This window comes from Podarcis tiliguerta (assembly GCF_965153285.1).
Source record: "Podarcis tiliguerta genome assembly, chromosome: 2".
In the NCBI taxonomy this organism is placed as follows: Eukaryota; Metazoa; Chordata; class Lepidosauria; order Squamata; family Lacertidae; genus Podarcis; species Podarcis tiliguerta.
In genome coordinates, this window is record NC_139535.1 from 23,678,626 (window position 1) to 23,694,307 (window position 15,682).

The 15,682-nt window shown below is 44.3% G+C and overlaps 1 protein-coding gene across 13 annotated transcripts in view; it reads right to left on the reverse strand.

Moving 5' to 3' along the window:
* Nucleotides 1–203: 203 nt before the first annotated feature.
* Nucleotides 204–15,682, reverse strand: part of CADPS (calcium dependent secretion activator) — a 342,990-nt gene continuing 327,511 nt past the window's right edge. For all 13 annotated transcript variants that reach the window (XM_083424654.1, XM_083424653.1, XM_083424660.1 and 10 more), the window contains 2 exons: nt 5,730–5,834; nt 204–1,491 (listed from right to left, as the gene is read on the reverse strand). In XM_083424654.1, the coding sequence (XP_083280780.1) occupies nt 1,312–1,491; nt 5,730–5,834 (285 nt within the window). In that variant the 3' untranslated portion in view covers nt 204–1,311. The remainder of the gene's footprint in view (nt 1,492–5,729; nt 5,835–15,682) is intronic.

Below are 15,682 nucleotides of genomic sequence, written 5' to 3' on the forward strand. Positions count from 1 at the left end.
TTCCTTTCAGGGAAGGGTGCTTCTACAATTCTGGCTTTTGTAAGTCAGGAAACAAGTCCCTTCAACTTAAAAAAAACAACCCAAACCCATCCACGTGAAAAGAAAATTCCTTTATTCTAGGGCTCTTACATTTGGTTGTGGTTTTTTATGTTAGCTCATCTTTTGCTTTCTCTTCCTAAGGCAGACATAAAAAGACTCCAGCGTTTATTCTTAGGACATCTGAATAATTATTTATTGAGAAGCCACAGTCCTCACACTGTTACAACTGTTGGCTTGTATAAGGCAAAAAAGCAAGATGGATCCACTATTTTACACAGAAAATAAAAGCTTCTGGAAGGGAAAGGGGGAACCCAAGGACATGCAAGTTACTGGTCCAAATGCAATGAACATGACAAGATATAAAAACCATTGTGAAAACAAAAGGAGATTTAAATTATGGTTACAATCTACCAAAAGAAATCTTCGTATATTGTCATTATTATTATTATTATCATTATTAGTTATTATTATTATCCTCGTTATTATAAACACATCTGTATAGTCTAAGATTGTAATTAAAGTTGTCCTTTTTACAAACACAGTTATCGGAACTCTGAACAAAAGTGTAACATTTAGAGGGGGGGAAAGACGCGGACATAAAACAACTGCTCTGAATCAGGTGATGTGGACAAGGTGATGAAGGTCAACCCGTTGTGGCAATATGGATGACTATTATATTCCATTGGTATGTCACTTCTACAAAGTTAGCTGTATATATTTGGAGGGAAAGTGCTTGGGTCTATTAAACGGGAATAATTCCAACTTCCAGTTTATGCATCTCCTAACCCCCCCACCGCCCCCAAATGTACAAAAGTGGTGTCATTTGTAGTAGCCTCACTCTGTTTCGAAGCAATCGGCATCCACAGGAGAGAAACAAAGATATGAAAGTACTTGTTTCACTTGTCTTCACAACAATTTACCGTCAATGTATATATAGTACATTAATGAAGCATCATTTATACTTTAGTTATAACAGGGGCACACCTAGCATGTTTTCTATGCAGTTTTTTTTCCCATTAACAGTTTTAAACAACGGTGTTCCATATTGCTTATGAACATATAGATATGAAATCAGGAAACTCAATGGATCGAAACAGAGGTGCTAAATCTTAAGTACCACACAGCTAAAATGGCAATTGTATTGGTAGACTTTCCATGGGCATTTAGAGCAGACAGAAAATTTCCTAATGTGGCTAAACTGAATAACAGACTAGATTACATGCACTGGTTTCCAGGCTACATCCAAGTTGGGGGGCTTCTAGATCTGGAGAGTTAATCGTCCTCTTCATCTTCTTCATCACTGTCTTTCATGGTGATTCCCTGAAGCCCTCCGCCTTCGCTTACTGAGGCTGTGGCTTCTTCTACAGTCAGGCGGTTTCGCACGGTGTCATAGGTTTTGCTATTCAAGGTGGAATCCAGGACTCCTTGCAATCGGAAATCTCTGTATGTTTTCTAGGGAGGGGAGGGGTCACGTTGTGGAGAAGAGGAGTAGAGAAAATAAATCACAAACAGGACAAAGTAGGGTTCGTATCATCAAATCTGTTCCTAGTCAGTTCTCTCTCTCCCACCCCCCGCTTTTAGAGAAGGTTTATACCTGTGGTATTCTTTGGCCATAATTCTCAACCCACTTACCCCGAAGCTGGGCTGCTGAAGCAAATGGTAAACACTGCAAGGCTTATACTAGCATTGGCCTTCTGAATATCAGCCGGCACTGACCCAAGAGGCCAAATTTGGTTCTTTATAACTCAGCAGATGTCCAAGTTGGTACTGCCAACACCACACACAGATTGATTACTATTACGACACATTCAACCCGGTAATAAGACAGTAATTGTACAGGATATCCCTATCCAACTGTGGGTATCCTAGTCTGGTAGTCTGTTATAGTTGGTTTGACCTGCTTACAGAGGTGTGTGTGTGTGTGTAGGCATCTGGTTGGCCACTGTTAGAAATGGATCCTGGATGAAAAGGGCCTTTTGCTGGATCCAGCAGGACTCTCCTTAAATTCTTAGTGTTAATTATCTGATGTGCGTGTGTGGGGAATAAATCCAGTCTTTTGCTGCCCCCCCCCCCCAGTATGGCACTATTGTTGACAATCTGATCAGTGCTACGTGCTTAAACCCTCAGCCGCTGCATTGGGCCAGAAATGACTTGTATGCTGCCCATCATTTATCATCTGGTTGTTCTCAGTGGAATCAGGATGTGGCTCATTTTTATTGGTAAAGCCAAGTGCCGTTGCTTCATTGCATTTTCTGCTATCTCCATAACCTCTGTTAGTGACTCAACTTGCACGTTTCCGTACAGCCTTAAACATAAGTCACTAATACCAACGGGCTGTGTGATGGGGAGGAGACTCTTGTCTGTGGCCACCACCCCTTCAAACCAGCTTCCATACAACTAGAAACTTTAGCTGTTGTGCATCTGTCAGGTGAATAGGAGTTCTGGAGTGGTTTCAGCAGGGAAACCAAAAAAGTCATGCGTGTTGGGTGAATACGTCTTTGCCCCTTCTCTGATGTGAACAACACCAGGCAAATGCAGCTTGAAATGCGGCAATGAGGAAAGAACCTTGCTGCTAATGTGAACATACATCCTTAGCGGATGGAAGTCAGGCTGCTCAGCTTTTCCTATGTCTACAAAACCACCTGTCCAAATGCTCACCCAGCCATTTGCCCCCTAGCTGGACTTACTTCTATATTTGGAGAAGCCTGGTTGGGGAAAAGCATGCTAAAACCACCATTTATTAGGGAGAATTGGTGATGGTGGTGGTGGTGGGGAAATTAAGCATCAACTCCCCACACTATGAGAAAAGAGAGGGTTGGAAAACCCTGCACTTGTCCCTTGCAAGACAATTCTGCCCATGCAAGTGGAGGGTAGATTGTTTACAGAATAGATAAGTTGGAAAAACTGCACTGTCCACAAATAGTTATTATTTGTATTTGACTAGGTTTAGAGTCCCTTTGTTTTTACAGAACACAACTGCAACTTAAAAATGCAAGTATTAGTAAAATTCACATGCTATTTAACACCATGAAACAGTTTAAAGGTGTTTTGTTGGATAGCAAGCACGCCTAGAGAAAATGTTATTTTTTATTTTTATTTTTTTGAGCAACTGCATAGCTGAAACAGCACACAAGACACCTTGAGTGCTTTTCGGCGCCCCTCAAACTAACACATAATAATAATGTGCTGATACCTATCGCTTTTATTTATGAACATTAAAAGCGTTTTAGTAATTTATTCATGCCTTGATTTTCAGAGTATACAATTCTACTATTTTAGCGCTCTTCAATGAAACAGAACCACATAGAACTAAAAATGATCAAATATGTATTTACCTCCCCCTGTGATCTTATTATTTCATGTAAGCCACTGAGATTTCACACTGAAATAATTATCATGTGTCCAGTACACACACACACACACACACACACACGGATATCTTATTATCTCTTTGCAGTCCTTTTTAAAAGGCTGTAAACACCTATTGTAAGAGAAATAATTTCAATTACCTATATGCATAATTCAGATTTGTATTTACAATAGCAATTGCACAGAAACTAAAAGTGAAGTCAGTGGTAACAATTTAGCCAGCGAATTTTGCAAATGTGAACATCCAAAGGGAAAAAATAATAATGGGTGTAATCAAACATATGTCTATTTAAAAAACAACAACTGCAAATGATGGCTGATAAATCATGGCTTGTCTGTCCAAGAATTAACTGTGCACCTGTGCAACCCCCTCCCCCCTGCCCTCATGCACCCGGCCTGGTACTTTTATGCTAGTTCATTATGTTTCAGTGTTCATGACATCAAAATTAACTGTGGTTTCATGTACTTCTTTGTAGGCAGTGATTAAACAGCCATTTCTCTCTTTGGCTGTCCCAGGAAACTATGGTTCAAACAAGCTAGAAGTGCCAAAGCTAGATGTTTGAGAAGAGAGGATGGGTGAGGAGGGAACATGCAGGCATATTGCTCATTCTCAGTGAAAAAACATTTTTTATCACCGCAATATTGCTACATTTGAACTTACAATGGTACAATGCAAATCCTGCCTTTATTCTACCCCACTAGTCTAACGTTTATCAAATTTCTTTCCTGGGAAGCGATGTAATTGTGGGATTCAGCTATGTACTTGAAATGGTTGTGAAAACCAAATGAGACCATAGTGGGAGGAGGCAATTGTGGACCTATGGTTATTGGTCTTTTTTAAATGTCCCAGGCATTCTGACCATTAAGGTTTTATTGTACCCCTGAAAAGCTCCAATTCAATATTCCCCACCCCCCAAAAAGGCAAGACACCAAACGTTTTTCCTTCAGGTCCCCAGGTGTGGGGTTGTTAACCTGAGATTCTGTTGAACTTTGTCATGCCCGTGGTGCCATTGGGCCTTGGTGGAGGGAAAGATATGACCTATCAGGCAAGGAGACAAACTGTTAGAAATGACATTTGTGATGGATGGGGAACTGGTACCACTTGATAAAGCAAGCAGGAGGCAGAAGGCATCTCTCCAACATATAGGCCAGTTTTCCCCAACCTAGTGCCCTTCAACCCTGACCATTGGCCATGCTGGCTGGGGCTGAGGGGAGTTGGAGTCTGGATCGCACCAGGTTGGGCAAGGCTGATACAGGGAAATGCTGTAGGATAAATCTTTAATTAATCTTGAAAAAAGTGAAGTTGGAGATGTGCTCACAACATGTCCTCCTGAATCTGCTTTTGCCAGTAGAATTCAGTAGCTAAGTGGAGTTGGGCCTAGATTCACCCATGGACCTTCTTGGTGGTCTTGAGGATGTCAATACCTTTCAGCCTCAATTTTCTATCTGAGGAAATGGAACAAGGCTAGATTTATACCCTGCAATAGTGATACGGCAACCACTTGAAAAATGGAACTGTTTTGGTTGAGGGATTGCAGTGGCATATTGAAAATCAGCAAAACCCACATAGGCAGTGATTCACCCAGACACTATCCTGCATGGCATTGTACCCATATGCTTCTTTTTTCAAGTGCTATCACACCCCTATTGTATTACATGCCTGGGGCCCCTTCTGATTTTATAATTAGTGGTGTGGGAACGGGTGCAGTACGACTCCTTCCTGCATAATTTAGCGTCGTCGGATGTGTATGATCACATGACAAGCAGCCCATCTCATGCAGCCACCTTATGCCATTGTTGCACTCTCTCCAGGAACTGGAGCAATGCTGGACTGAGAAGCCACTGCAGCAGGAATGGGGAACTTGTGGTCCCCTGTCTGTTGGTAGACTCCAACTCCCATCGGTCCCAATGACAGGAATGACAGACATTGTAGTCCAGCAACATCTGTAGGACCATGGGTCCCCTGTCCCTGTGCTATATGGGTCCCCCCAAAGTGTGGTCATGCTTCTGATGCTGCCTAGTGGTGCAGGAAGGCACCACGCAACAGCTCATCTCATGCCACCAAAGATAACATCAGAGCCACACCTGTGCACTTAACTAGAGCTCTACAACAAAGATGAAAAACAAGACAGTACAGCAATGTTTACCTAAGGATGGGTTGGATCTGACTAAATTCCTAAACTCAGAGCAGATGTGCTGCTACACGGATGGACCGAAGTTAGTCATGTCCATTGATTTCAATGGACCTGCTATTTCTTTCGTGCACGGAACCTCTTTCCTCCAAGAAACAAAACAGCCTGGAAGCAATAAAACATGCTCACCTTTACTATCCTGATAAGGGTTTTCAGTTGATAGATGTGGAGCTGAAGGTCCATGCGGTCTGTCAGCCAGGTGCAAACCATGTTCATGGTGCTGGTGTACCATTGCTGCAAAAGAAGCGAGAGCTTTCCGAGGAACATGCCAAAGAGCATATATTACGTGCCAAGTATAAAACACAGAACACAGGCAATTGGACATGATCAGGTCTGGCCTCCCCACCCTCCCTTGCCAGTTTGCCAGCACAGGCTCCTTCCTAAGAAGAGAATGAACTTTTAAGCCCACTGAGGTCCAGGAGCTCTTGTCTGGCACACTTGGATTCACTACGTGATCTAGAACTTGTATTAGAATTCTTCTTCTTCTTAGAGGAATCCTCTATCCCTGCGTTGCAGTGGGTTGGATTAGACAACGCTTGGGGTCCCTTCCAACTCTACAATTCTATGATCCTAATTTTTTGTTTTGTTTTGCATTACGATTCTATATATCTTCTGTTATTCAGGTGGGGGAAACGGAAGTCTGACACTATCATCAGACTGAATGCATATGTACTTGTCTTGGACTCCCCCCCCCCCACAATTTGCAGAAGGTGGAACAGGAGTAAAGCAGACAATTCCATTGCTTTCTCATGTGTGAATCTGTCTGCGGAGCGTCACAATTTTAATTGTGTTTGAAGGGCTTCCAGGGACTCTTCTCGCCGTGAGACTGTTGTGGGTGAGCTGAGAGTTTGCTTGGACCCTGGGTGAGAACCCGGAGGCTGAGAGGAAGGGTGTGTCAGAATGAAAATGAACTGATATTGATTTATACAGTGTGTGTGTGTGTGTGTGTGTATATATATATATATATATATATATATATATATATATATATGTAACTTTGTATTAATGTAACAGTTTACATGTAACTGTGTTTTTGCGTGTGCAATTAAGTTGTCTGTTGTTGCTTCAGTTTTCTGTGCACTGCTTGGATATATCTATTAAGCCGGTATAGAAATTAAATAATCAGCCCACAAACCAACCTTCTAGGGGCCACATGGCAGTGGTGGGTAGAGCAACGAGGGCACATTTTACCTTTCTACAGTTGTGTGGTTTCTATTCACATCTATCTCTTGATTCTCCATCCAGGCAAGTAAGAGGCATTGCCAGGGTTCAAGGACATGTTTCAGCCTGGCAAAGACACCCAAAGAGGATGTGAAACAGGGTCAGTGAGGGGTGTCACTTGGAGACAGTCCCAAAGGCCAGAAACAGAGGCTTGGAGGCCCAGCCCCGCTGCCAATGAATGCCGAAAAAGTGAGCACATAGCAGTATCCCTACCACAGGCAAGGCGCGGATTGAAATATGCTTGCTTGCAGTGATAATCAGAGAGTCCTTGGACTGGGGCGAGAGTGGTTTGCAAAATCTACTTATTATGGATTTTCCTTTCTGAAGGAGTGCTGAAAAGTATTCTCGGCTGCCAAGTTCACAACAGGGTCCCTGAGGCAGCCGAGTAGGGGTGTGACAGCTTATGTTGTCAGGCAGTCCCCCACATTTCTTATTAGACTTGCACAATTCAAGAGGGTACGTTTTTCGTTCTGTAACTTACTCTAAATTACTCAGCTCTGCCTTTTCTCAGACTGTCACAAACAGAATGTTCTCATTCTCTCGGAGGCTTTTGGGCACAGGCTACCTCATAAATATTTATCGCTTCGGCTTTGCATCCCAAGGTAATGAGGATCTCTTGTTTAATACACGCTGCTTGTTCTTTTTCCACCCATGTAGCCCTGAGGCCTTTTCAGTCCCAGGGACAGCCAAAGCGCCACCGTTTGCCTGTGGCTACAAACATTTCCAGGAATGAAGTGATTACCATCTTTGCTTTCCTGCTCTTCTGCATTTATTTTTTTGGGCTGAGTGTGTGTGCAGATTCAACTCAGATGGTTAAAGATGGTTAAGCTTTTCTCTGTCAACATTAAAAAAATAATGAAACCTTTACGGAAGTATATGCTGCCGTATCGTGAAATATCAGGGTGATGCCCAATGAAATGTATACAATGAAACAAACCACCGTGAAAGGCAAATTAATAATAATGCCTGCTGAATCTTTCTCGGAATAACATGGGACCGGCAATGCTTAAATGTCAGTCAGGGGACAATTAACAGTGCTACTCCAAATCTAAGTTGGCTAGCATATATAAAGACTCCGGCTTAAGGTATCCTGGAACCAAGAAATAGCAATTCACCATTTATATCAGGGCGGTCCAACTTTTCATACCAAGTGGGCTGCAACAGTACTTTGACATGAAACCTGCGGGTTGCACTCTGCCTTGTTGCATGGGGGGCAAGGCCAACATTTGACACTCCCCAGTCATCACGCTGCCTTCCCAGAACTGGCTAAGCGAGGCAGTTCTGATAGGGTCCTTGAGCCCTCTCGTCTCCTCCCCAAAGTTGGGAAAGCGCTAACTAGGATTTGGGAAGGAGGCAGGAAGACTAGAGATCCTCTCATAGCCCTCATACCTCCTTCCCAAAGCCCAGCGTTTTGCTTACCTGGCTTTGGGAAGGCAACTTGAGGGCTGCGGTGTGTGTGTGGGGGGGCATCAAATATTGCTGAGGGCCGCGAAAAAAGGCCTTGAGGCCTGCATGTTGGACCAGCCTGGTTTGTATCATTCTGCCACCTGATTTGCCCCTCTAGGCTGAACACAACTGTCCCCTGCCAACATTAATTTTCAGAGCTCCTAAACACACTTACCTGGGAGTAATTTTTGAACAAACATGCATAGGATTGCTTTGTAACTTTCAGCTTGTCCCACCGTTTTCCCTGGGAAAGCCTGCTGTTTACTGCTGAATCGGAAGAAACGTCAATCCCTGGAAAACCTGATTGACGTGTGTTCCGATTCAGCAGTAAACAGTGGGTTTTCCCGGGGAAACCAATGGGGGAACAGAAAAAGTTATTGGATCCATGCCTAGAAATCACAGGACAATCAGAAAAATGGACGAGCCCATTGCTACGTTAAAAACGTGCGGCTAACAGCAGAAGCCTAGGGATGTCTGATCAGGCGTCCTACTAAGCTCAATGGGACTTATTTCCAGGTATATAAGATGACAACCATATAATGCTAAGGTGAGCCAGGGGTGCTCCACTTACACAGTACATACCGGAGAAAAAAGGTAAAGGTACCCCTGCCCATACGGGCCAGTCTTGACAGACTCTAGGGTTGTGCGCCCATCTCACTCAAGAGGCCGGGGGCCAGCGCTGTCCGGAGACACTTCCGGGTCACGTGGCCAGCGTGATATCGCTGCTCTGGTGAGCCAGAGCCGCACACGGTACGATGTTTACCTTCCCACAGGAAGCGGTCCCTATTTATCTACTTGCCCCCGGGGGTGCTTTCGAACTGCTAGGTTGGCAGGCGCTGGGACCGAGCAAGGGGAGCGCACCCCGCTGCGGGGATTCGAACCGCCGACCTTTCGATCGGCAAGCCCTAGGCGCTGAGGCTTTTACCCACAGCGCCACCCGCGTCCTAAGAGAAAAGCTAGTAGCCAATTGTCACCACTTTCAGTGGTGAAGGTTACACCCCTAAGCACATCTCCTAAGCTGTAGGGAAGGGCAGATTGCTCTATTTCTGGCACATGTTCACTGAAAACCCTATCCTGTCCCATTCCCACATTCATCTGAAACTTTTGTTGATTTAGCAATCAGCATGAACCCCCCCCCCCAGCTTTTTAATTTTCTCACACCTCTGCAATTCTGTCTATACATTTAACTTGGCACAGGGGTAGCCGATGTGACTCTTAGTCACGCTGGCTGGGGTCAATGGGAGTTGGCATCTGACTGTGTAAAGGGCACCAAGTTGGCTACTCCTGACTTATACTACTACTACTACTACTACTACTACTAATTTATTTATACCCCGCCCATTAAAAACTTCCCTAAACTTAGCACATTTGTGTAAGGGGATTGTGCCCTGAGTGTTCTATGAACCCAGCAACATCCCTGCAGGGCACCACTTTGGAAATGCCAGCTTGCTCAAATACAGGCTGGGATAGTGGAGGGTAGTAGGCCCTGAGCTCCTAAAAGTAACCACTAGTAGGCAGCAACACAGGAAGCTGCCTTATACTGAGCCAGACCATTGGTCAATCTAGCTCAGCATTGTCTCATCTGACTGGCTGGAGCTCTCTAGAGCAGGGGTTGGTAAAGTTTTTGTGGCTTGGGCCAGTTCACAGTCCCGCAGGTGCTGCGGTGGGCCAGTGTGTGCGTGCGTGCGCAAACGCTATTTCTGGCGTTCCTTCCAGTGCAGAGGAGGCGTGCGCCTGCAGCCAATGGGAAGCTGGCCAGCGTCGTAGAAGGTTGTCCCTGCTCTGCACCAGTCTAGTGCAGTGCCTGGGAGCCAACCAAGCGGGCGGTGGGGGTCCATGGGCCGGTTAAATGACGCTCATGGGCCTTAGGTTGCTGACCCCTGCTCTAGAGTTTCAGACTGGATGGAGAGCATTCCCAGCCTTGCCCTGAGATGTATTTTTTGGACCTGTCAACATCAGTGTCTGCAGAGCTGTTGAACTTCATCTTTGAATATATATCTAAGCTGCATTTGGGGGGTGGGGGGGGGGAGAGACAGAAAAATGATATGAATAAATCTGCAAAGTAACACACGTTGACGGCGGCAGCAGCAGCACATTTGATGAAAGCCCGCACTGGGTTCCTGCGCTTCGAGGGAGGTGGTGTCATTACACATCCACCAGAACATCTGCAAGCTCCCATTTCCTTTTGGTGGGTTTGAATGGGAGCCTGACCTCCTGTTCCTTGCCATGAACCTTGAGTTCACACTCACAATTTTACATGTTACAGGAAGCTGCAGCTCACTCCAGGGGTGCTGCAAACAGAATCTCAGAAGCCAGATGCAGCCCTGCTTCTTTAATGCACCTGAAGGAGCTGTATTCTCCATTCAGAAAAGAAAGAAAAGAAAAACAGAAAAAGAAGGAGGAGGAGGAGGTGGAGGAGGAGGAGAAGAAGAAGAGGAGAAGCCCACATACTAGTAGCTTAAGGTCACTCTGGCCTTTGTAAAGAGTTGGACAAAACCAGGAATGCTTATGGGGCTGAGTTGTCAGCAGGGTAGCAGAAGGATTACAAGGAACCTGTGACTCTGCCTCTTTCTGCCTTTGCTAGTAGCTTTTGTGTGTGTGTGTGTGAACAAGTGCCATACAACAGATTGAGGCTGGTATAAAGGCCCGGGACTGTGCAAGGAGACCCCCGCTGGGCCTCAGCTGTGCTTGCAATTAGCAATAAGCATGAAATGATTATTGTTGTGGTGGCTGATGGCAATCTGAAGTGACAAGTTTTATGGGGGGGGGAGTTAAAGTAAGTGTGTGTGTGTGTGTGTGTGTGTGTGTGTGTTAAGATGTTCAGGAAAAGTCCTCCCCCTTTGCTTGCAAACCCATTAAGCAAAAGCTCCAGTGCAGTTTAGTCAGAACTATTTTATGTCATTCACAAAGGTCTTACAAAGTCCCGGCTGAAAGAATATTTTCTTCCTCTCACTGCCTCGGAATGGAGTTTTTCTAGGTCATGGATTCTTCACTGCCCTATTTAGTGTCAAAAATACCCATTTGCCTCAAATTAGCAGAAAGCTTGTAGTGAAGGGCGAGAGATTAAGCATACAAAATTACTCAGCAGGCGGCCGCTGGATGGATTTTGGGGGGTTGAGAGGTCTTTAAAACTGACTACAAGACATTATATACTTCTGACAAAAGAACATAGTAATCCTACCTGCTTGCTTTAACCACTGTTGTTTGTCCATTATTTTGTGCTTTAATGCCCATGAGAGCAAAACTACAGGCAATGCTGCTCAATAACCATAGTAACTCACACCCATGACCCCTCAGTTCAGTTCTGGCTCTCCAACCAGAACGAATCCAGGCTGCTCAGCCCTATTAAGAATAAACGGAGGCAGGCACTGCACTGAGAAACTCAAAGGACAAGGCTGTCCTTTCTCTCTCTCTCTTCTGGACTGCGGGGCTCTGTTTTGAAATACTCAAAAGAGGCTTTGCGACAGACCTTTGAATTCAAGGTGTTCCGAAGGTAACGGATTCAATGGCGTGAGGCGATTTTTCAGCTACACCCAGGATAAAAGCAACACTAGTCAAGGGAAGCGAACAAAAGGGGAATGTGCTCATGGGTGATCACAGCCCTTTTTGGTTTTCGGAAGGCAAGTTTGCGGCTAAATAGCCAGCCCCACTTCAATAGACCAGTAAGGTACAAAACCCTCAGACATTCATTTTTCACCAACTCCATATCTCTCTCAATGCGCTTTCGCCGGGCTTAGCTGTTGGAGCTATCAATGTGAAGAGGAGGCGGGACCATAGTCAACCCTATTATACATAAGGTGTTCAAATTTGCTTGACTTTTCCATGCAAATGTAAATTGTTTGTAGGGATTCTTAGGTTCAGTTCCTAAACCTGGTGCCACAGAAAATGCATCTCCATGCTAACCTGAGGATTTTTTAAAATTTTAATTAAGTTGTGTATAAAACGCTCACACAATTGGCTACCCTTCTCTCACTTCATTAAGACTAAAATGAGAATACGATATTGGAGACGAATTAGAGGAGCAACTCAGGGAATAAAACTGGAATAAACTACCATTTGGATCCATCCCAGTTAGAACTTGAGAAAATGCTTTAAAGATAAAGATGGTACATGTGTCCAGCCAGAGTATATAGGATTAATCACAACACACCCAACTTTTGCTGCCGAGATTGCAATTTAACTGGCTCTCTCATACACTTGTGATGGCTTTGCCCCAAAATTATTCCCTTTTGGGGAAAAATGTTTTCAAACAATCAATTGATAGGACAATCCTTACAACCAGAACAAAAATTATCCCTACTGTCTTATTTTACTCCTCAGATTAAGAACATAACCAATAAAGACCTCATCCTCCATTTACTAACTGCAGCTAGATTAGTGACTGCAAAACAATTGGAAAACTTTGAATGCAAATATTTTGAAGCCTGGATTTCACAAGTGTGGCGCATTGTGCTTATGGACAAATGAACCATTTCACAAAAGGAATATTGATCGGGTGTGTGTGTGTGTGTGTGTGTGTGTGTGTGTGTGAAAAAGACCCACATCTTCTATACAACATGGTATCCCTTTACTGACTTTGTTAAGACAACTGAACATAGTTTTCACCCTCCTTCGACTCAAGGTACCTTATTGAGAGACACTTTTACATGATTGCCTTGGAACATCTAAATCTACAACCATCAGCCATTATTTTTCTTTCTTTTCCATACAACTACTGAACTCTGTTTGGGTGTTTTGTTACTTGAAATTAAAAATCATTTTTTAAACAAACAAACAAACAACCTCCCCTGTTACTCAATCCACCCATATAAAACTCATTATCGTGTAAACAGCAAAAGAGCTTTAGGGTACCTTAAAGGGAGATTTTATTTTGGTAGATGAAATTAAGAACATTGGCTGGATCAGGCCAATGCTCCATCTTTTTCCTATTTTAAGCTGTATTTCAGTTGATTGCTGAATTTTATGCCTTAATGTATTACATATTTTGATGTTGGCCACCCTGAGCCCGGTTGTTGTTGTTGTTGTTGTTGTTGTTGTTGTTATCATCATCATCATCATCATCATCATGTAGCTCAGCACCTCAGCACAACCAGATGCAGGGCATGGGCACTAGAGCGCTCTCCCCTCTTGTGGCTTCCAACATCTGTTTCCAATGAGAAGGAAGATGCATATGTTTCCCCTGTTTCAAAGGTGTGTTGGGGGAACGGGAGCCAAAGGAGTCCCCGTACCTGCCCACAGCATGCTCCGAATCTACCCCAGCACACACATACCATTTTTGTCTCTACTGTTCTCAGTAAGACAAGGGTGACAGAGGTTTCTGTGGCTGCTGGGAGAAGGGGAGGGCCACAGCTCAGTGACAGAGCATTGGCTTTGCCTGCAGAATGCCCCAGGTTCAATCCAGGTAAGGCTGGAAACACCCCTTGCTTGGAACTCTTAACAGCTTCTGCCAGTCAGTGTAGACAGTACTGGGCTAGATGGTCTGGCATGGTAGAAGGTTGCTTCCTGTGGTCATGGCAGGGGCTGCTTGATGTTGGCTCTCCCCCTCTGTGTTTGGACCTCTGTCTCTCTCCGCCTTCAGAGGAGGAGATCCGAGACATCCAACAGCCCAATGATGCCCTCCCAGGGACCACAGGGCAGCAGAAGTTGATTAATTTGCTGAACTGAAACAGGTGTCCTTGATTAATCAGACAGCAGGTTTTTCAATTATTATTTTTTTTAAAATCCTTGTATTCTAAAAAAGTGTCATCTTAAAAGAAACATTCCTGCCTAAGGGAGTACAAAGGGGTTTTCTAATAACAGTAACATTTCAATTTTTTAATTATTTATATGCCACCCATCTGACTGGGTTGCTGCAGCCATTCTGGGCGGCTTCCAGAAAAGTATAAAAACACAAGAAGATGCTGTGACACAGGTATGCATCATCCCCAGACTTTCTCGCTTCAGAATATATATTTTTTCACGTATGTAAATTTATACAAAGTTAACTGATTGATTTCCAGACTAAAATTCGTAAGATTAATTGAGCAATATTTCTTTCATTGGAAAATAGCCCTAGCTATCATGAATTATAAAACGGCGACCACAGCAAATGTTCTAAACACACACCTTTGGGGCAATAGATTCAAGAGTGAGTAGAGCTATTTAATTCCTACCAATAATCGTGGCTGCTTCCCCTTGCTCAATTTGGCTGGCCCAGAAACTGAACTCTGAAATGGCACACCTGCCTGTCTTCTTGCTCGGAGCCTGGTGGCCAAGATGCAGGGATCACTGTAATGCAAGATCATCAGGGATTGGAACTGAGCTGGCCTTAGAGCCCCAGGGCAATCTAATATTATACAACAGAAGTCTGAAAACAGCATGCAGTGTGGGCTTCGTAATCGTAAGAATCCACTGTATTTGCATTCTTTTTTTCGTTTTGCTTTTCTGGATAATGGAAAAGACATCTGCACTCCCAGGCATGTTGCACGGGGCCGGGACGCTTAAAAACTGTACCGCACAAACACAAAAGAAGGCACATCAACACAGCCAAATGGCCCCCAATGCATTGCTGATTCCAAACAAGCCACTAAGCTACCGTATTTTTCGCTCTATAAGACGCACCAGACCACAAGACGCACCTAGTTTTTGGAGGAGGAAAACAAGAAAAAAAATATTCTGAATCTCAGACGCCAGAACAGCAAGAGGGATCGCTGCACAGCGAAAGCAGCAATCCCTCTTGCTGTTCTAGCTTCTGGGATAGCTGCGCAGCCTGCATCCGCTCCATAAGACGCACACACATTTCCCCTTACTTTTTAGGAGGGAAAAAGTGAGTCTTATAGAGCAAAAAATACGGTACCTGCGAACAGCTCCAACCCTGAGTCTCTTTTGACTTCCTGCAGTTTCTCTCATTCCTGGTAAAGTGACCTAGTTATTTCTGAGGTCAACTGTTTAATGCTGGGTCAAGGATGACAACATTGCAAAGTTCATATTGCATTCATTTATCCCTAGAGAGATTAGGGGCAATTCTGCCGGCTGATCCCATGGATGTCATTTCACAACTGGTCAGCTGCATAATGGGGCTATTCTTATTAAAACCCAGAAGCATTGGGCAGTCAAAGGCGGAGTACTGCACTGGATGCCTCAAGATTTCCCTCCCTTTCGCCCTTTCACATAACCTATCATGGTTAGAGGTCACTCATTACTATCAAATTCACAGGCTCGTCTGTGCTGGCCATGGGTGGCTAACCTGAAAATCTCCTGAAGTTTCTGGCTTTCAATTTCCATCATCTTTGACCATTGGTCCATGCTGGATGGGGATGATGGGAATTAGAGTCCGAACATCTGGAGGCCCACAGGCTCCCCAGCCCTGCGCGGTGTTTTCCTAATTGTATCTCAGGTTTGCAAACACAATGACTACAGCATCATTGTTTGATTTC